The 22,544-nt window shown below is 41.0% G+C and overlaps 1 protein-coding gene across 2 annotated transcripts in view; it reads left to right on the top strand.

The window, feature by feature from the left end:
• The first annotated feature begins 458 nt into the window (after positions 1-458).
• KIAA1217 (KIAA1217 ortholog) overlaps positions 459-22,544 on the top strand; it is a 184,940-nt gene continuing 162,854 nt past the window's right edge. For both annotated transcript variants that reach the window (XM_050891504.1, XM_050891505.1), the window contains exons 1-2: positions 459-529; positions 5,542-5,828. In XM_050891504.1, the coding sequence (XP_050747461.1) occupies positions 460-529; positions 5,542-5,828 (357 nt within the window). In that variant the 5' untranslated portion in view covers position 459. The remainder of the gene's footprint in view (positions 530-5,541; positions 5,829-22,544) is intronic.

The raw sequence follows: 22,544 nt of genomic DNA on the forward strand, positions 1-22,544 counted from the left end.
AAAGACAGAGGAGCATTTATCAGGAATGTTTGTGGGCTTAGTGGTTACGAGCTTAAAAAAATATTCTGTGGAAAGGCTTTTGTCCCATGACAGAGATTTAAAAGGCTACGGATTCGGATTCCAGCAGAGACACAGGCCTGTAATCATGTTTGAAATGTTCCCTTTCATAAGGCTCCCCGGCTGCAGCGGGAAGCGAGCCGGCTAGGGGCTCGCCTGCAGAAAAGCCCATCACCTGTTGGGGCCCAGGGCTTGGGGGGCTCGTCCGGCCGCCGCCGCCCGCGCTGCCCACCATTGCGGCGGGGACCCCGGGTCCCGGCATCGCGGGCATGCGGGGCGCTTAGGGGGGACTTTGCACCGGGGAAGGGAGAGTTTCCTTTCTCCTCCCTGAGACTGACGCTGACAGTCCGGGCGCTGCGGCTTCCCAGTTGGAGAGGGGAGCTTGTGCGGTAGGCAGGGACAATGGAGGAAAAGGAAAGCCAGAAACTTGAGCTGTGCCTGGCTTGCTCAACAGACAGCAGACAGATGAAGGGTAAGTAAGAGAACCAGGCAAAGATGGAGTTACATTTAAACATGCCCCTCGTTGCTGCTTTTTATAACTCGAGGCAGAATGCATGGAAAAAAAAAAAGCATGTCTTTCTTGTGCTAATGGCTCTGCAGATTTCCCTAACGCTCCGACTTTGTGAGTTTAACTTTGTCTTTAGAGAGATTTCTGTCTAACCTTTAAAGCACGGAGCATGCTGTATTGCTGTCACAGTTTGCAGGACACTGCCTGGTGCGGAGGGTGCTGCTCCCGCGAGGGGGGGAGAAATAATGTCACGTTCCCTTTAAGTGCTCTGCATGCTTCACCTATGGCAGAGAAATAGCTCTTTCATAAAAGTAGGTTTGAGCTCATCTTTTCCTCGAGGTGTCTTTTAAAAGAGGGAGATTCATGGCACATTGTCACAGGGTTAGTTTACTTTGTGTGAAACCAGTTGGGTTTGTTTTGGAGTGAAGCCAAGAAATTATAAGCGTGGTTTTCACGGCGGGTCAGCTGTGGTGCATTTGTACCATTACTGTTGCACTATGGATTTTATCTAAAAACGAATGAAAACTATTTCCTGGTGAATTCTACGTGGGCTATTCCATGTGGAACATAACATTCAGGTAGCATGACAAATACCTAATCTATATCTGTTATAGTATTTGTGGAGCACCTGTGAACATTCCCAGTTCGTGTGTATTGTATTCCTCATAGGCACTTCAGAAAAAGTTGTGTTACTGTACTGCTGTGAAACAAATAGTGCATGGTCGGGTACATGTAGGTTTTTTTAAAAAATCACACAAGTTTACAAGTATGTAATACCAGGAAATAGTGCATAGAGAACTTCGAAGAAAAAATACTCATCTTTTTTTCTTGGGGGTTCATTGATTGTTTGGTGCTCTTTTGAATCATTTTTAAAGTTAAAATACTGGGCAGTGCAAGTCACGTGCATCTGTGTGTATATGTTTACGTTCAGTGGAACGGAAATCTTCACTTAAAGGATGTGTCTGAATAGGAAAAAAAAAGCCTTCAGTAGCATATTTCTTCTGTATGAAGCTGCCTGATATACATGTGGAGCTAGAAGAACAGAGGTCTGACCAGACCAATCCTATGATTCCCAATAATTTTGAATGCTGAAAGCTCTTAACCAAATGTAGTAGTTTTGGCCCATATCCAAAATTTACATTTGAAAGTTCCTTGGAAAGAGAGCTAATTGTAAAGACAGTGGAGTAAATTAGAAAGATTCCAAATAATCTCAAATTTACTGCTAGCATAAATATAACGGAGGTGGGTTTGACTCACACGGTTAAAATTGTATTCTTTTTTAAACTTTAAGTATTGAATGTGGTTTGCTTCAAGGCTCAATTTCATAGTATCAGTACGGGTCAGGTCCATACTTGTTGCTTTCTGAAATTATTCTGAAAATGTTCTTCTCTCATGTCACCTGGGCTGAAAATAGGACTACTAAAATCTTCACAACATTTAAAGTAATGAAGCAAAGTGACTTTCCTGACGTTTGTAGACTTCATGGAGGGTGTGACTTAGAAGCATTGCATACCAGAACGTGTTGAAGGACTTTTTTTTTTTTTTTTTTTTTTTTTAATTTCTAGCTCACAGCAATTAATCCTTCATGATAATCTTCCTGATAATCCTAGGCTTACTGCTTCTATGCTGCAGACCTGGGCCTTCCTGTAGTTATATCCACTGTAGGGACGGGTGATGTTAAGAAATCTTGAAATTCATTTTCAGATCAGAGAAGCAACTCGAGTGTAAGGGTTACTCAAGCCTTCGGATAACCAAAGCCCTCCCCTGTCAATCAGCAAGTCTTGCTTTTTGTTGCCCTCTAGACTTGCTACTTTATTGAACAGAAAGACCATCAGCTTTTAGCTTCTGAATATGAGGGAGGGAGAGAGGGAGACAAGCTTATCTCACACCTCTGTGTTTTCCATTGGCTTCTCTTTACTCCTTTTCCAAGGAGGGTACTTGCATAATTTATCCTTTCGCTAGTCTTAGCTCTCTTCTGGGAACCATCACATGATCCTTCACACATTTCACAGTTATCTGTGGAGATTGATTTTCTAGGCCTATTATCTTCACTTGGAAGATATGGAAAGTTTGCCCACGCTGTTATTGAGCAACTCCAGGATCCAGAAAACCTCTCTCAGTTTCTCCTCCCTGTAGTACTGTGGCCCACACAGCAGCTGTGGAGCTTATGTGCCCCGAGCTACAGAGGGGGGGGTTCACTGTCCCAGCTGTCAACCTCGGCATCAAAGTCACTTGTCCCTATCTAGGAAGTGGCCAAGGAAGATTTTTTCAGCAATTACTGGGGGAAAGACCCATATTCAAACATGACAGAGAGTTTGGTTTGCAAAGAAAGTCACATGCTGCTGTGTGCTGTAATGCTGCGCGATTGTGCTGAATGCCCAGGTCAGCTTGCTGGCAAGACTAGCAATTAGTTTGCATAGTTTACATTCCTTTCTTTTCACTGGTATTTATACAGTATTTTCCGAATATATGAAAGAAAAATAAGAGAATTTGTTGATCTCTTATATAGTATAAGAAAAATATGTTATTTTTGATTCCTTCTCAAGGTTTCACCCAATAACAAATAGTGGTAAAACACTTTACTTGATATGTCTCTTTATGTTCCGAATAATTAGCTTTTTCTTAAACTATTGAAATGACTCAAGTGAAGAGTAGGGAAAGGCTTTGCATGAGAGAGATTTAGGACCTGAAATACACATTCATGAGCTCCCGGTTGTGTTTGTCAGTGTAGGTTTACCTGCCTTCTTGAGGAAGTGCCTGCCACCAATTCAGTGATTGAAACTGCTGCCGTGACCATACTTTAAGGGTTTATGCCAAATTGCTGCACTCAGTCACCCGCCCTCACACTGACTCCCTCGAGCTCCAAGGAAATCCCTTATTTATGTCTGCTGCCTTTGTTCCAACCGCCTCAGGGATATAACCTCCGGGCTCTTGGTGCAACAAATTAAAGATGGTAAATTCCAGCCAGCCCCATCCCACCTCTTTTTCCTCCCATGTAAAATCCATTGAAATGACTGTGCAGCTTTCAGAAACCATTTTGACTGAGTGCATCTGGAGTAGCCACGCTTAGTTCTTGCAAGCAAAACTCTCCTTTTTGCCACTTTTCTCAAACAAGCTGAGTGTACCTGGCAGTCAGTGCTCTGAATTTTCAGTAATCAGTGAGGCTGGGTGTTTTTTAATTGAGTTGTGCTTGGAAAAGTTGAGTGTGTGAGTGTGAGTGTGTGTGTGTGTGTGTGTACATGTACCTGTGAGACTGCTGCTCTGAAGGTTTAACCAGGATTGTGCTTCTAAGAAGGTCTTACAAGGTGCTGCGGAGACCAGAGATGGCATTTTGAATCTGTGTGAGAGTAAAACTTCCCCAAACCTGTTTCCAAAGCTCATCAAAGTGTGGTGCCACCTGCAGTCTGGGCTCTTGTGTCCGGTTCTGCTTTTGGCATAGGTTTCCGTGAATGCAAGCGAGAGGGTGTTGCTGGTATTTTGGAGTCCTTGAGCATTATAGGGAGCTTACAGACACATGCAAAGTCTTTGAGGACCTTCCAGGGCCCAGTCCTGTGAAACCCAAGGGAATTGGTTCCCCATGTGAATTGGTGGGACATCACACTGGCAGCAGCTCCACCGATAGAGGATTTACTTTATTACCAGGGCTTGACGTTACATGGGACTTGGCAGGCAATTGACAACGCATGCCAGAAAGCTGAAAAATCCTCAGGATAAAATCCTGAGGCAAGTGGTAGGCAGGGTGTCAAACTGACTGACTGAAGCATAAAAAGAAGCGAGTAGGTGCCTGTTTCCAAACAGCAGTGCCGTATAAATGGCAGCAGGCAGGGGAGACGGTCGCTGGGAGGATAAAGGGCTCTGAGGTGAGAAGTGTCAGATGGAGAGAAATAGAGATGTGTTAAAAACACATAGAGGAAGGAGCTTCCTGCTCCTGGGGAGGTGCTGGAAAGGGTTAACTCTCACAGGGATGTCTGAGGCTGCCCCGTAGAGATGGGGAAGGCCACATCAGACTTGGAGAGGCCTTTTCAATGCTTCTGGGTTTTGTTTTTTTTTTCTTCGCTGACAAAGGAGTGAGGGATTTTTCAAAGGTATTAAGTAACAAGGCTCCAGACTACACTTTTTCATGCACCAGAGGGTTCGTGTTACACAGTTACCTGAAGATAAGCCAGCACTTACATACCCTCGGTGTCTGCCTATCTCTTTACAAATGTCGTCATGGTCTTTGGTCTTTAAGTAGATTTTAAAGTTGTAAAATTTATCTGAGGGTTTTTTTTCTTTTTATAGCACAAAAAACTTGCTTTTATTCTGTTTCTTAAGAAATGGTTTATTGAAAAAGTGATGTAGTATTTTCCAGCCTGCTGTCCTGAGATGTATAAAATCCAGAGGAGATCCATGAAATTTAAAACCAGACCACAGTCAGAAATCAGGGGAAAAAGCCTCCAAAACCCTCTTATTATTTCATAGGTGTTTCAGAGCATGTTGAAAACACACTGAAAAAAGATTAAGGATTTCAAATCTGCTTTGTCAAAGGAATTTTATCAGTTGGTATCCTTAAGGATACTAGTTATGGGACCATTAAGTGTACTGGAGCCTATTGAAGAAACCTGTTTCTTCTCGTGGAAAGCATCCTGTAGATTTTAAAGGTCAGGGAATAAGGGCCCTGTCAGACCTTCTTTTCAAGTCACATAGTGGTAAAGATAATATAAAAGAACATCTACTTTAATGATGCTCACTTTTCAGTGAGGCAATACTGCAGTTGTGTGTTAAACGTATATAAGTACTGTGCATAGCTTACGTAAGTGATTATTTCCGGGCCACTTCTTAGGATGTGTATATGCCTAATGATGCAGAACATGCCATTGAACACTACCAGACTTTTACAAGAACATAGCTTTTATATTGATTATTTTCTTATTAATGTGAATGTTGGGATTAAGTTCTTATAATATACTGTTTGGGTTTGGTTTTTTTTTTTCCAGACCAGGCAAAAACCAGTTTGCATGTAACATCACTAGACGATGCAGAATGTCTCCGATCTAAAGAGCTCCTTTCGACCCTGAACAGTCACACTTCTTCTAATCCAAAGTCCACCCGCAACATCCCTCGAAGACATACAGTAGGTGGCCCTCGCAGTTCCAAAGAAATACTGGGAATGCAAACCTCAGAAATGGACAGGAAGAGAGAGGCTTTTCTTGAGCATCTGAAACAGAAATATCCCCACCATGCTACAGCAATAATGGGACACCAGGAGAGACTGAGAGATCAGGTAGGAAACTCATATTCGTATCTTGCTTTTTGTTAAACAGTCCTTATAACTTCTACAAAGTTGAGTGTTACCTCATTACAACAGGTGAGAATGTAACAAAGCATTAAACAGATTTTTTTTGATATAGCCTAAGATTCAGTCGCTCCCTTGAAATTCAAAGAAACAATAATAAAAATGAAACGATTCAATATTACCTTGGAATTGTTTGTTGAAACTGACATTTTTGGAAGAGCTTTTCATTTTTTAGAATATACATGGAGAAAGGGATGAGGGTGAGCCTCTTGATCTTAGTATATGGGTCTCCATCTACTTTTCACAGCTGAAGGGAAAATACAGAACAGCTGTTAACTTCTGTTACACTTTCAGTATTGGCACCACTGCCCGGGAGAAAAGAAAATATCTGTAGAGTGTGTCTGTATGCTTTAGCTGGCTCTGTTACCCTTTCATTTGCTTTCTTTTCTATTTTTGAGTCTTTTAATACAAACAGAACACACTTATCCGCAGGTATCTGCCTCCTCCAAGCTGTTTTGACATCCACATTGGTCTGTCAGCAGCATACCTTAAGGTGGTTTGCTTCTCGCCCGCCTGCAATTGCTTTTCAGCAGCGAAAAGTACATATAGGGTCGGAGGGGATGTGACACGCTGATGTATTTCTCAGGGCAGGTGGAGGCTGCCGTCATGCCGACCTTCTGAATTCAAGGAATGCCGTGCAAGGATCTCTTCACAGCCTAACTCTGGGCTCCGGTTTTGGGTGCAATGATAGAGTTTAATCTGTTCGACTTTAAAGACAATCTACCTTCTATTCCATAATGCCTTTTTTTCAACCAGCAGAATTTAGAGTTCAGGCTCAAAAATCTTGTGTTCGTTATTCTCACTTTAACAAATGATTGACAGCAAACCTTTTATAAAAGTTTTTTTTTCTTAGTGTTTTATAGGTATTTCGGCACTAACAGCAATTTAATTGTAAATAAGGAATAAAAACAAGTTGGAAAAATATTGTACTCTGTTATGGGAGTTCTTACTGAATTCCCAGCCTCTTTTGAAGCCTTCCAAACCTTTGGAGATCAGATCGTTGTTACAAGTTTGGAAAGATTGTCATTTGGTAACTCTCCCCCTACAACTTCTCTTTGACAGGGTCTCTAGAGATCCCAGGTGCTGTCACTGCCTCAGAACACAACTGCTAGAATCCATAGGTATCCAGCTAAAATTGCTGCAAGACTTCAGCTCTAACAAGGATGATCTATTCCTTATTTTTAAACAGCTTCCCTCCTTTCCTTTGAAAGTCTTGATTTTTTTTTTTTTCTCCCCACTTATCTCTTCCATGAACTTTAGTGACTGTGAGGAATGTGCTGGGTGGTGGATAAAGATAGGATACAAATTAAATAAAGAGGGTGGGAGGGGGGTGAAATCCAGAGATTAGATCTTTTGGAGTCATGTAAATATTTAGTTCCAGTGTTGCAGACACTGCAAACCCAGTTTGAACAGCCTACAGCATTACACCCTACACGTTTTGTAATGTGAGCCTTTTCTGAAGGCAATAAATTACAGAAGGAATGCAGTAACTGTTCCTACTATTTGTTTAAAATGTGTCATCCTTGCTAATTTATTGAGGGTAAAATTCATGCGAATGTCTCCTGCTTCTATTTTTTGATTATTAGACATATGTATTATATGTAATGAGTTTTTAAATAATTTTAAAACAAAATAACTTTAAAATTACTATTAGAGCATCAAACTATCTTTCTTGGGAATGGCAAAGACTAAAGACTCCATCCATTCAGCATAACTTAAAAAAAAAAAGATAAACTGATCAGAAGCCACATTAAAAACATGCAGAAATGTTATACCAGTTGACTGTAAGAAATTTGCTGATTTGAAATGTAATGTATCAACAGTCTGGCTCATCAGATGCAGTAGGATTATTATGGTCATGGCATTACAGTTCAGAGGGTTTTTTTCTTACCAATTGTGTCTATGCATGCACACACACACGTATCTGAGTATTTTGTGTGTGTGTTTGTATGTATATATATGTATCTCTGTGTATAGATACACATAGGTATGTATATATATACACATAGGTGTATGTGTATGTATATATATATGTGTATGTATAATGCATGCTTTCTTAGCTGCTCCATGAGTAAGACCATAATATAATTTTGCTTCGGAGGATGTATATGTGTGTTCAGCATACATACTTCCTTTTTTTCCCCCCTTATATATGTATGTGTGTAGCAGTGGTATAGAAGACAAACTACATACACATGTAGTAGGTATGTGTATGTAACATGTATATATCACATACAAAATCTGTAAGATGTATGGGAAGACATGAATTAAAATGTCACAATTTATTTTCCACGTTCCTTTCCTCCTTTCTTACTTTTCCAGCTGCTCCAATATCTGGAAAGTGGCAACATTATCCATGGTGGAAACTTCCCCACTGTGGGAGATCTATCAAGGATAGTAGCTAATGCAACACCATTTTCTAATCTCTATGTCAAATAGTGCAGCTGGAACATAAAACATCCCAATATTTACAGTCAGGAGATAGTCCCTTGGATATCATATAATTTGTCTTCCAGGTTGCTCTAAACCCTGTCAGGTCCGTAACCAACAAAAATGGGCCAGAAAATCAAGATTGGTGATTGTCTCTTTTTTTGTGGACTTTATTCTCTTTTCTGTTTTAACCATCAGTATCTGAGTTTGGCAAACTGGCCCCTGGTTTGCAGAAAATAAACCTCAGGAAAAAAATATTTTATGTTGTCAGATCATACTGTATCACCTCCACCAGCAAGGTCAGCTCTGAATGTTGTCCATATCTTCTGCTACGTATTAATGGTTTCCTCCAGGCTTCGTTTATTCAGATAAATCCCTCGCTGGATGTGCCTCCTGAGGACCCATTTCTGCTCTCGATAACCTGCCACAAATCAGAAGTACAATCACGGCCAGGTAAAATGCCAGCAGGGATTACTGATGGTTAACTAACGTGGTGACCTGAAACCTCCCAGCTGTGCACACAGATCATCCCTCCTCCGCCCCGCAGGTTTGTTGGCCTGTTTGTGATATCTTATTCTGGAAAGGAAAGCTCACAGAGACAGGGGCCGTCTTTGTTTGCACAAGGGCCTTGGGATACTGCTGCAAGGCAAATAACCTGCAGCTAAGCTGGTCTGTGTGGTAAACTGGGGCGTGAGTTTGCAGCAGCCGGGGGGGGGGGGTGGGTGGGTGGGGGGGGGGGGGTGTGTGTGCAGGCATGCCGGGCCTTGTGCACCCCAAAACGCCCGCAGGGGAATGCAGCACCCCAGAGCCGCAGCTCTGCGACCCACAGCCCGGGGGCTCGCCCTCACGCTGCAGGTTTTCCCCCTTGCAAGACAACCCCGCAGCCGGGCACCAGAGCTCCCTCCACCTAGAAGCCTGGAAAGCTGAGGAACAAAATATTTTTTTATAGGTAATGCAAGTTTCTGCAGGAGCTTTGGATACCTTGCCTCTGCCAAGGCTGTCTCATCTGCGTTAATGAAAGCAAGGTGCTAATGTAATCCCCAGGAAAGTTAGAAAGAAAAAAGAGAAAGGAAGGAGGAAAACAATCTCGGTCTTCTGAAGTTTGAGATGGTGTGAATCATCTGCTGCTGAGCTCATGGCAGGACATGCTCATCTGCTTAGGTGGGGTTGAGTCCGGTCAGCAGAGAAGGAAAGAGCAGGAACAAGCGTAAAAGCTGGGCCAGTGGCTGCAAGGATGAAAAAGACTTAGCAATTAAGAGGTTAAAATGCTAACCTGGCCATGGGAGGGGGGTGATCCCTGCCGTGAACCTGTTTTACAAGTCACCTCGCTAAAAAAAGCCTTTCTGAGGGGCAGAGAGCAAAAATGAGTGTGTAGAAGTTTTTCAGAGCCAGAGCTTATGAGCATGCCTTAAGAAAATGAGCTGGAAGACGTTTGACACAGCTTTCTTTTGTTGTTGTTTGACTAGGAAATGCGCTGGGAGGTGTGGAAGGGTCGGGAACAGCTCTAGTGGGAACAGCTCTAGTGTTTCAGCCAGTGCTCCGTGAAGAACAAATTTATTGGCAAACAAAATTAGATTTCCATCAATTGTTAAAAAAACCCCTTTTGGTGCCTGTGCAAGGCTGAGTGTCTAGAAAATGGTGGTTGAGGGTTTTTTTGTTATGTTCAGTTTGGTCTGAACATGACAGGTAACTCTGGCATCTGGGCAGGTGTGGTTAAGGTTACCATGGAGATCCATGATGTCATGCTTGATAGAGCATGTCAAGACAGCTAATCTAACATGTAGATGTTCAAAAAGTCCCATAGGCCAGAACTAAGCTTTATGCAAATAACAAAGTTACGCTGCAAAAGGGCAAAAGAAAATACGGCTGAGCTATGGCGCACGTTTTACCTGGCAGCTTGAAAGGATTATTACAGGCTTCATCATAAATTAAAACTTTTGGAGCTAAAGGAAGAGGATTTCAGACCGTCTCTGGCCTCACCTGTGGAATCTCACATTTCGGTAAATAAGCCTCTTTCTTTCTCTGCCCTCGCTGTAAAAATATGCTTTTGAAATCGTGGAGTTTGCTTCACCACGTTGTTCCTCCTGGCAGCAGGAGTGAGTCAATAAAGCAAGTTTTCTGGCATGGCGTGTTCCCTTTTCTCTTTTGAAAATGAGTTCTTTATTGAATGAACTGAGAATTCGGAATTATTTGAAAGGCATTGTAATGTATTATGTTGATTATATGAATCATGCTGCAAAAATGTCCTAGGTAGTGTTTTGGAGGAGAAACTAAGAATGGAGACACTGTATTTATTTGTAGATTATTGCCAGATGTCTCTCCTTTAACTGTTAAAATAGAACTCTAAAATTACAACAGCATTTATTCCAGGATTTGATATCTGCAAAAATACCGAAGCTTTTTTTTTTTTTAAATGGATCATAGTATCAGTTGGTTAAACCGAATGAGTATGTGCTTTGATATCATAGGGTGATGCTGGGGCATTTCTTAATAGATTTTTTTCTTGGGTAAAAGTACATTAGTAAAGGGTAAACACATTTGGAGGTAAAAGTCCAGCAGCAGAAAGGCTATTGGGACTTTTGGGCTTTAGGTATAAACAAAAGGGGATATTTTCAGTCCCTCTGGAGAGAGAGTAAAATCCCTGGGTTCTTAGTTGCAACCAGTTTTGTGCTTACATCAGTCACGACGGATCAAGTAAACATCAGTACGTAAGGGATAGCCCCCCCGCTGCCACTGCTGTGATATGATAACGGGAAGCAGGTTTAGGGCTACAAAGTTTAGTTGGTTCAAATCGCTCAGTATGAAAAGGGTTAGATCTAGGTGGGAAAGGGTGGGGGCTTGCGGTAGTTAACGTCTGAGCTTAAAAATGTGAAAAGAGAAAAATCTTAGGTTCTGCCTAAAGACACCTGAGAAATGTAAACTTGAGAGAAACTTCAGTTCAATGTAAATCCTCAGTAGGATTTAGGGAATAAAGAGGCTGCAGAGTATGGTAAGCACATTATCTAATTCCAGGTGAAAAAACAGGGTATAAAGTTTTTCTGATGTTCTGCATTGCTTGATCAGGCAAGGTTAAATAAACTTTTTTTGGAACATGTCTTGATTATTAAAGTGAATGGATTGAAAGGAGTACAAAGTGAAGAAATCACTAATTAATTTTTTTTGGTCACAGCTCTTTTGCTTTTACTCCTAGTTACATCTTGAAACTAAGCCAGTAACGGGAATATTTTAGAATTAATTTCAATTTAACCTTTCTCCCAAAGTCTGAGTGTTAATTATTTAGTACTAGAATATGTACAAATGACAATGTGTCAAATGAACTAGCGTATTTTGTATTCATTACACTGTTGCTGGTTGATGCCATGGAATCGGGTAGGGAGAAATTGATTTAGTGTTAATATTGTGGGAATACTTTTCTGGTCTGTACCAGTTAAAAACCAGAGTTAAAAAATCATATTTGATTTTAAAATGTACACAGTGTCTGTAAAGAATGTGATTTTAATCTGGATATATGTTGTTGCACATTTTTCTAGTTGAGAATATCCATTTCGTTGAATTACTACTTGGTTCACATAGTGCTATATATAATGTGTCATCAAAAAATGCCTTTTTTTATCTGAGAGGTCAGTGTCATACAGCTAGAACTTGCTGTTGTGTCAGCATAGGCTGTAGGTATTTGTTCAGGGGAAAAAAAAAGTTTCAGAATTTGTTTCAGGAGATTTCTGTGAGTTCCTGCCTCCTCTCTGCCGATGGGTGCTAACTCCCTGCCCGAATGAGACGGCAATTCCCCCGCCTCCCTGGACAGTCTTTGTAAGCCCAACAGAGCACGTTGCACATTCGGGAAGGGGAGACCCTCCACAGCATCCACACGTGTCCCCTGTCTCACGTACCATCTGGTACAACAATTTATTGCTTTCCAGTGCCGCTGTATGTTAAGGGCAACTGCTCTTATTTTACATTGTTAAAAGCACCTAAGAAAAGCTATGAAAATGAACATATGAAACATGATTACAAGCTTAAATCTCTGCTGGATTCCAAGCCCTTAGCTTTTGTTTATGGAAGGACATGAGATGACATGTCCATTTGTTTTGAGTTGAAACATGCTCTTTAGCCCCCAGATAATGCTGTGATTGCAAGATATTTATGAATAGCTCGACAGATAAATGAACAAAGATCTAGTTCATTAGCAAAGTAAAGTGGATTTACTTTGTATTCACTGTAAGTGAAAATGTTGAGGAAGAAGAATATTCCTAGTAGAATGTCTCAGTGGAAAATCTTTCAATTTTACTGTTTAGTTTAAAAAAGTAAGGCAACATATTAAGGTACATATTAAACTACTAGCCCTAAGGTATCTCTGAGAGTAAGTGGAGTTTAACTAGAGTGGTAATTCTTGCTTTGATAAACATAAGTTTCTTCATTTATATCTATCAGTTAAAAGTAATTAAAAAAAGCTGTTCTTTTGAAAAAGCAAACAAAACAAAGCTGCAAAAAGGCTAATAAAGCAATTCCTTTTCTTTTTCCTTCTCTCCCCCCATGCAAACCACACACCAGTGCAGTTACTTTGCCCCAACAGGATTAGTAACTTTTCTTCTGTGGCAACGCCTCTGCATTTTAAATAGCATGTATTGTTTGTAACTCAGGAGTCCCAGGTAGTTGTTACATGCTTACCTTTGTTCATGTGAATTTTGTACGTTTATTTTTCTAATCTAATTTTATGACAAAGAAAAGTATTTTTAGAATCCTTTGTATTCAACTGACTGAGTAAACGCCCGCAGTAATCTTGTTTCGGTACTTATGGTTAGATCCAGTAAAGAATCTAGGACTTTGGCATCCCTTAAAGCACAGTTTGGGCAGCTGCATTCAAGGGAGTTGCCTGTGGAAACCTCTCCCGGTTATTGTAGACACCTGAAATTCCTTAGGTTTCAGAAACTTAAGCTTTTCTGGCTAAAAATATCCTGAGGCATTTATAGATGTGTTTTTGCACATACTCAGTTTAGTCCTGGTGCTTTCTGGGTTGCCTTTGTAGATGACTACCAAAAACTGCACCGAAGCAGTCAGCAGGGCCTCGTTTGGTGGATGGGTTCAGCGCAGGACTAACTCCTTCAGCGGTGGTGGAGAGGAGAGCCTGCATCCTGCGCAGTGGCCTGGCAGTGACCACCCCTAAGGCAGAGGCACCTCCGGCCTCCTCTGAACCTGTGCCTGATGCCCTCCTTCCTCTGGGGATGCTTGGAGGCATTTGGGATGGGCAAACCCTACATTTTCCCTTTTGAAGTCAAGCCACTGGGCAATGACGTGTTACAGGGTTCGGTCTCCATAGCCTTGTGGTTAGCTCCTCAGGTCAGCCGCTGAATGAACCTCATCACAGGACTGCAGAAATGAGCTCCTCTCTTCATGCTCTCCCTGGCCATGAGGACCTTGCGCTCCTTTCTTCTTGGCAGCAAAGTCTCAGGAGTCAGTGATGGAGAGAGCCCTGGCCCCGTGTTGCTTAAGCCTGGTTATCAAGGTCCTCTGCCCAGAGATGGAGACGTGGTTGTAGAACTTCCTTCAGGCTTAGGCAACCAGAAAGCTGAATCTTCCCCTCCTTCTTTACATATCCTGCAGAAGTAGATTGGTGTATGAAGGGTGCTTTGCCACTGCTTCGTCTTCCAACTCTACTTTTAAACCAAAGCAGCTCAGGTTGCTGTGCTTCATGCCCAGCTCAGGGGTGAACAGCATGGGAGATGTCCTCAGAGCACCATTCTAGATGGGGCTTGTCAGTGACCCCAAAGTTCATTTCAAGCCCCTTATTCACTTACAAGAGCACAAGAAGTTTGTGACAGCAGTGAAAATGAAGCCCTGGTCTACAGGCAACTTTGGCCATGGTGTTTTTGAGCAGGCATCCTCTCTTGTCCGTAGTTCTGGAGGTGTGTTACAGAAGGTGTGAAGATTGCTTGTTTGGCAGATGAGGAGCATCACAGACAGGCAGAGGTCTTGGATGAAGTCAACAGATCGTGCTGGTGGTAGAGCTGAGGTTACAGTGTAGCTTCCCTGGTCATTGGTCAGGAGTTCCTTCTGTACCCTGTGATTAGCCTCAATATTTATGAATATTTGCTGCGTCTCAAGATCATTTCCCTGCAAATGGTTGTGAATGTGCTTGGGTTTCAGCTGAATAGTCCTGTTAGCTTCCCACTGGGAACATTTTTGTGCTCTTTGCACATTGTCACTTGGGAGGGGAGCACATATTTATGTCAGTCATTAGCAAAGTAAATGCACCTCTGGACCATTGCTGCTGCATTACAGCATTTTTCAGTTGATTTTCTAACAAAGGCAGATTACACTGAAGTCACCTGATTAACTGGCTTGGTTTAACCATAATCCCTGGGATTTAAATCTCTTTTCTGGGCTCAAAGAAGAGAACAAGAGTAAATAAGACAAGCAAATCATTTATGAACATATATTCCAATTCCCTTTCTCTTCAAATGAGTTGAGTACACCAGGAGAAACAGTGCTACTGTTAAAATTGCAGCCAACACCTGTGACTCCGACAGCAGGCGCCGAGATGTGTGTTTTTAACATTCACCCAATCATGGTAATTGTGCCAGTTCAGTAAGTTCAGAATCTGGTGGTATGAAGTTTTGCATCTTGACACATCAAGCCAACGCAGGGACTTTTGGTTGGTTGAGATTGTTTTGAAGCGTCCTTTTTTGGTTTTACGGGTTTTTTGTCATTAATTAGTACCTTTTGTACTACTGTAGTGATTCCATTCATTCACTAGGAGACTGCTGCCTTAGTAAACATTGAGTGTTGTCATTTGTTTAAGTTTAGGAAAGGTTTTCACTGGCTGATTAACACACTGCCGTAGGTGCACTTCACTTAAAAAAAAAAAATTAACATAAAAATTAAAATTAGTTGTTAAAGAAAGGAACAGAGAAGCTATTCTCTTAGGTTATGTTTGAAATTCAGAAAGACCAATAATACGTTTTTCACCATGGCTTCTGCCATGGGTTCTTAAGGAGGTTCTAACAACCTCTCAGGAGGTGGGTATTGGATAATCGGCCATACGCATCATGTATGTTCTGATCTTTAGTAGTTACAGATTATTTTGTCCCACATCTTGAGATTTATTTTATCTTCCAAAATAATGTTCTTGTTAGTTGTAAGACTGGATCTTCTTGATACCTGCATGAATGTCCAGTTCTGTTTTGGATTGCTAAATTCTTGACTATGTTAATGTCTCATGGCTGTAAATTCCAGAGCTCAACTACGTTTTAAGAATATTTCAGCCTCTAAGGGGTTTACATTTCTTACATATACATTTAATAGACTGTCTCCATGCTCTTGCATTGATTTAATTCAAAATAGAAAAACTAACTGTAATTCAATTTCAATTGAAGCTAAGTATTTTTTCAGTCTGGAGGGAGACGTCTGTCTTCCAAGAAAGGAGGAAGGCAGCAAGAGGAAGAAGTAAACAGTGAGAAACCAAAGAGTTAAAACATTTTTTGTATTTGAAAGAAGTTGAGTCTGATTTTAAATGATATATTCACTTCCAGATACACTTACTGCCAGATGAATAAGCAGAGGCTTTTCCAATTTGCACCTATTTTGTGGGTATGTGGGTGTCCAAAGTCTGGAAACAGACCTGCTGTCAATGGCTATGTATGAGCTTTGGGCTTTCTTCCACTGCACTTTGAAAGCATAATTTTAGCTGCATTTATTCATTTGTAGCCCTATTTTTAGTAACAGAAAATACCATACATCAGACTGTTGTAATTAGTAATAAATTACTCACAGAAGGAAAAAATATTTGACTTTGATTAGAATAAGTAAGAAGAAATGTCACTTATTTCCCATTGGCTGAATAAATAAATAATTGTATGACATTGGTTGGTTGATTTAAATAACGGTAAATATTGTTTGGAAGGAAGAATTATTATTTAGCATAATGTAAAAAAATTAATTTAAAAATATACATGTAACATAAACACTTCCATTAAAAATGTGTACCTGAAAAGCTAGGACACTTATAAAATTTCCTATAGATCTTAAAAAACTGTTTTATTTCCTACTTTTTTTACAGAGAAATGATCATTTCAGTAAATTCTTGGTCTAGGTTATATTTGTCCCTAAAAGTCTTTTAAAAAAACCCACTCCAAAACCTCACAGGTGTTGTGTGCTAATTTCCCTCTTTCATTACGCGTATCATGCAAACTTTATTTTTTAAAAAGCTATTTCATATTAAAATTGCTTAATAGCTTTGCATTAAAAAGACAACATTATGTCAACATCTACTACCCAGGGATATGGGAGAACCTCAGCATTCCTCTGTTCTTAGGCTGGAATCACCACGGTATCGCAGGTACCATGATTTGTCAGTAACCGGTGGCAGTATTTTGTTTTTTTTTACTGAGGATCACTGTTGTTTCAGTTGGTTTTCAGCTGCTAATCCAAGGTGCTATCTTTTTGGCTAATACTGAATCCGACGCTGGGGGTACAGGCAGGATGGTGCCTTCTGCCAGCCCCCGGCATGCTCCTGTGTGGGCGAGCGGGGCCAAGAAGGGTTTCTGCGCTACACAGCCCGGGGACTCTCTCTGTTCTGCCACAGGCAATTAGTATGGTGCCTGTCGCTGGAGAATTTAAATGAAAGCATGTGATAGAAACAGCATCAAAAGCTTTCTGGAAATCAGTGGAGAACTTCTCCCTTCTGAACATCGCAAAAGGGTGGGGTGGAGCGAGGAGGCACAGATCACAAAATGTTTTTCTTGGCCCTCATGGCACTGGTATTGATGTCAATAAAAATGTTCCTGCTGACCGGAGTACAGTTGGCTCAAACCCCTAGCAGGTTGTCTGACCGACGCGCTCTTCCTCTGATATCCGATGCAAGCATTTCTGGCTCATGTGTACTTCCCTTCTATTTTATTTTTACCAAGTGTTTTCCGCACCGGACGTTGTGGCAGGCGCCTTCCCGCACGGGCAGGTCCTGCAGGCACCTGCTGCTGCTCCCCGGCACGCCGGGCTCTCACAGCTCCCTCACACCCGGCAGCTGACGGGCACTGCTGCGAAGGCAGGGCTCCTGGCCACAGCTTTCTAATCCGGTCCTGAACAACTGGGTTAATCCCATACCGAGCCTGGGACCCTGCTGCAAGTAGGAGTCAGGTTTCTTCCCGAGGCCAATGAATAGCTTTCAGTAATGCAGGACCATCGCGGAGGTTGCATATGATACTTGGTTGTTGCTGTAGCTTAATTCCACAAGAGATTTCACCATAGCATTAACTATTTGTATTACTTTGATCGCACTTTTTGCATGTGTCCTTCTACTGTGCATATTTTACCCTCTTTCTTCATTGCTAAATCGTGACCTCCTTGGTCTTTGGTATTAATCCTGTCACAAAAGGGTAGTTCTAGCCCATGTGCAAATGTGTATTTGTTCAGTCCCCACCTGTATGCAAGCGTGCAACCATGAGAAACCAGTATTTTTTTATGTATGAGTCATTCGTACACCCGGATGTGTAATGAAATTTCACATCAGATGAGGCTCTGCTGCATATGCACACCTGTAGAAAATCTGCACCGGGAGGAAGAGGGACTTGTGCTGCTCCTGGTTCTGTCGCTTTATGCTGGCGGCAGTCTGCTACCCAGGGGATGGATTTTGAGGAGGAGGTAACCACTCGTGCTTCTGTGGCACAACCAAGAAGAAAAAGGAGCCTCTCAGCTCTTTGCTGCTCCTCTGGTGCCTCTTCTGCAAGCCAGGTACAGCTCTGATGAAGAGCCAGGGCTTTCCTCTGTGGGGCTTATGTAAGAGTTAGTGGAACCTATTGGTCAGATTTTTTCCAAAAGACTGCTCCCTGTAAGAAGGAATGTCCTTAAGTGTTCATTATTATTATCCTATTGTCTATACATGTTTCTAGGTTGATTTTGAAAGGTGCAAAAAACTTTAGGTTACTACGGTAGTTATCAGATGTTTTTCAGAGGGAGACTGACAGTCTACGGAAGAAAGGCTTCCCTTGAACCATGTTAAAAAACAATTCAATTTCATCTCATGGTTTCAAAATTTGTCATACGCTGTCTAAAACCCAAGATGCTTTCTTCTCTAATTATAGAGAGTGTTTATGTGTAAGGTTTAATCTATTTACTGGAAGTCTTCCAGGACTCTGGAGTAACTGCTACTTTGTGGGCCTCTTCTGAATTGAAGGGTTAGAAAACAGTAGACTTCTACTCTGGAGGTACTTGGACAGTGAAGATGAGTGAGCTACTTTTTTTCCCATGTCTTCTCTTGCTTCCGCTGTAATATTTTCGGTTTGAGATATCTTTTTTCCTCGTGCTGTGACAGCAGGTATTGCTTTGTTTTAAAGAAGCTGTGAACTCACAAGTTCAGTCTTGTTTCTGCATGTCTTAAACCTGTCTCAGAGACGTTATTTTGCCAAGAATAGTTCCACTTGTAATACGTTAGACAGATTTCTTTGTGACTGTGTTATATAGGCAAAGCCAGCTTGGAATTCATGGAAACTTTTAATAGTTTATAAAAGGAGAACTGAGGAAATTAAAAAAAAAAGTTCACAAGTGCTCAAACAGATATTTGTGAGATGCTTCTCATGTTGGGTTGGGGTTTTTTTAAATGTACTTTTGTGGATTTCTCACAATACCTATTAGCGATGTATTACTAGAGAGAGAAGGGATTGGGCTTTTTGTGATATACCACAGCTATGTGATTTCAGTTGTAGAAACTGGGGCAAATAATTCTGAATTGATACCAAAAAGATTTTCTGTTTAAGGTGATCACTCTCTGTGAAGGCTGTTTTTCCTAAGGAGACGTATAACCTTTTAGATTAGATTTACTTGCTGTGTAGCATTTTAAACACACCAGACTAAAACTAATGCGGGGTAAAACCTACAGATGTATTGAGTTGCCTGGCAAAACAAGGGCAGCTTAGATAACCATTCAGTAGCTTATTGTGGTAAGATAAACATGGAATTCTAGGTATTTTCTACAATAAAAGAACTTATGTGTTCTTTTGATCTGTGCTTTTTGCTGCCGCTTGTCAGACTTCCCTGGGTACTGCCAAAATGTCTATGCTTTTGTCATTGTCTTTCTCTTTTTTTTTTTTTTATTTTAGGATCATACTATTAGATTTTGAGGGCAGAATAGCTTTTCTAACTTCCAACTTCCTGTTAAAAAAGCAGTCAGACGAAAGTTATCAAGCCTTTCAAGTGAGGTTTGTCTAGCCACTGCTCCTTTGTTTTTGGCTTATCTTCCCTGTGGTTTGAAAACTTTCTTGAATGTCTGGGTTCTGTGATCTTTCAGAGGTCTTTTAAAATGCAGTCATCATTTCAAAATGTTCACTCTGCCTTCAAATAGTTTCAGTGGAGACAAAGGTGATGATCTGGTTTTACTTACCTCAATATATGGCAAGGACCTGTGTTTGGAAACATAAGCTTACATACTGTTTGACTGCTCATTTAACTAAAACAGCCAGCCTGATTTTGTATTGATATCTCTGCCAACCCACAAAATCACCTGCATTTGTTCACCCAAATTCAGCAAAGTAGCTGAGTCTGGCGGCATCCTGTTGTAATAGGCTGATTTAAGTTATTTCATCTGAAATCTAAGAGGGAGAGAAAGTTGAATAAGAGTTATGTGGGGAAGAAAAGCCTTGATTAGCCATGGAGAATGTTTCGCCTTGAGTCAGTTCTGGGTGTTGCACTTAAGAGCAGAACCCTTAAAATTTTTTGAAAACTAATGACTGGCACAGACTGCAGGGTTAACAGTATATTGTGATATCGTGCTCAACAAAAATACATAGTTTGTAGACTGCCTTGGTTCACAAATAAGGGGAGAAGTTCCAATTTTCTTGTTAATACAGACAAGTAAGCAGCCATAACCATAGCTCTGCTATTTGATCATTTGAAAGTTCAGGCACCAAGAAGCATTACAAAGAACAAATCTGCCCAGCCCCACAGCCCATGTAATACCTCTTATCTCTCCTGTCACTTTGTTCTCATCTAAGAGGAGGATCAACCAGTTGTTTGTCATCTAAGCCCCTGCTTCAGACACACATTAGGCATGATGCTCAAATATCCCCCATGGAAGTGAAGTTGGTTGTCAGCAGTGTAATAAAGGCACCATTTTTCACCACTGCCTTTCCTGAAAGTTCCATGTAAATATGTGACAAGGCAGATGGTGTGTAATAACCAAGGTCTTTCTGTTGGAAGGTCTCAGTAAGTAGGAATATACAAACATCAAACTGACTTCACCATCCCAGGTGGGTGTTTGGGTTAACTGCTGTTCATTGTAGATGATTTCAAAAGCATCTGATTAAATTGTTAATACAAGTGCTGTTTTTCAGCAGTATTTTTTGACTGATAATATGATTGCAATTTGCTTCTGTGAGTCCGAAGTGCACTGATGAAAAGAAAAGTGATGCTAAGATCTGGAGACATTGTGGGAGTTGTACTTTTTTTCCTCAGCCTAATCCAAAAAGACACAATCGAAACAGGTTAATAATTCATCATATTGGAAAATTTTTTAAATAAATACTGTACTGCAAGCTCTGTTTGACTTGAAGGAGAGCAGCTACTATAGCTTCACTTAAAAGAGAGGGAGATATTCCTTCTTATCAGTAGAGCTATTTCTTTCCTGCCAGATTGTGCCTGGTCAGAAAGGATAAGGGATAAGATCACAGGCCACGTAACAGGGCCTTTTCCCCCTTTTTTGTAATTAGCGGTCTGAGAGTCAACAGGACAAAACCTGTATTTGTTTCTCTGACACATGACTGTGCTACTTCACATGAAAGCAGTGCAGTCTTAATCTAAGCAGTTTTATACAATTTGAATTAATCCAACCATTAAGAACAAGCTTATTGTTTAAAGATTTGCGGATACTGTTTCACAGGCCAAGAAACTTCTCAGAGTTTTGTTCAGCCACACTATTAGATAAATAAAATGAAAGCAAACCATGATGCAGTTGTTTTGCTTTTTTTTTCCTTTGCAGGGTATTTTTTTGTCTTCCCCCTTGCATTACAGGCTGCCAGAAATCATTTGTAGAGTACAGTGACCTTTACAGAAAGACTAGTAGTAGCAAGTATGTAGAGATCACTGTCTTGATAGCCGGAGAGAGAAGATTATTGTAGCATCCAGGAAATTATCTAAAGGATGAAATATCAAAAAGACACAGATTCCTCCCAGCCTCAACCCCTTGTAGAGGAGCCAGAGGTGTATTAGCCTCCAGCATGGCTGGAGCATTGGAACAGGACATCTGGTTTTAGTCCTGGGAAATAGCTAGTCAGTGATACCAGCATAGTTTCTACTCTTCCTCCTGCAAAATTGAAATAAAGAATGTGATTTACTTGCAGACACAGGCAGGGGAAGGCCATCATCTGGATGTTTCCCAAAGGAGTTTTTAAGGAGAATGATCAGGGTGCCTCGAGACCTGCTGCCCCTTGGGACTAGCAGAGGGAGAAGTAGGTGACGTTTAACATTTGAAGAAATCCGTGGATTGCTCCAAAGGTCGGTAATAAAGTACTCTCGTCCTGGTTTGCCAACTTGAGTTTAACACAACGTTGTTGAGTTTGGTTGCCCAAACTTATTTTATATTTTTTGTAAATTTGTGGTGAAATATAAGTTAATTTGGGAGGAGGCAAATATAACTAGAAGTTAAAATTTTCCATATAGAAGAATGTTATATGTGGTCCCTTCTTGACACAGTTGATGGGAATATGTTAAAAGGCAGCTTTTATAGAAATGTAGCTTGTTACTGGGATCTGGGCTTTGGTCAAGAAATTCACTCTGCTTAGGCTGCCAAACAATTGCATTACAATCTTTTGCCATAGGAATTTGACATATTGTCCTGTCAGGTACACAGTATCTTGTTACAAAGTCAGAGTGTATCCCAACCTCAGAGAGCGTATTTTAATATGAGATTATCTTTTGTTTCCTGAATACTTGATCATTAAAATACACAAAAAAGGTCGGCAAGCAATTCTTTAAAGATGTGAAGAGAAACAAGTGTTAGAATGGTGATTTTATGAAGAAAACTACAAATAAAACAGGCGAGGAAAGATTTTAGATGTGTAAACATATCCTTTGGGCTAAAAGATAAAGCCAGAGGTAATGAACTGTCAGACCAAAGTAACCGTCTTAGGAAATGCGCACACGTGTTTGTGCACGGACAAGCGTATGCCCTGCACACAGTTCCTGTGCGGCCAAATCTGCTGCTGGTGGTGTAGAAGCATGCAGCTGCCTGCA

Source organism: Gymnogyps californianus, chromosome 2 (genome assembly GCF_018139145.2).
Source record: "Gymnogyps californianus isolate 813 chromosome 2, ASM1813914v2, whole genome shotgun sequence".
In the NCBI taxonomy this organism is placed as follows: Eukaryota; Metazoa; Chordata; class Aves; order Accipitriformes; family Cathartidae; genus Gymnogyps; species Gymnogyps californianus.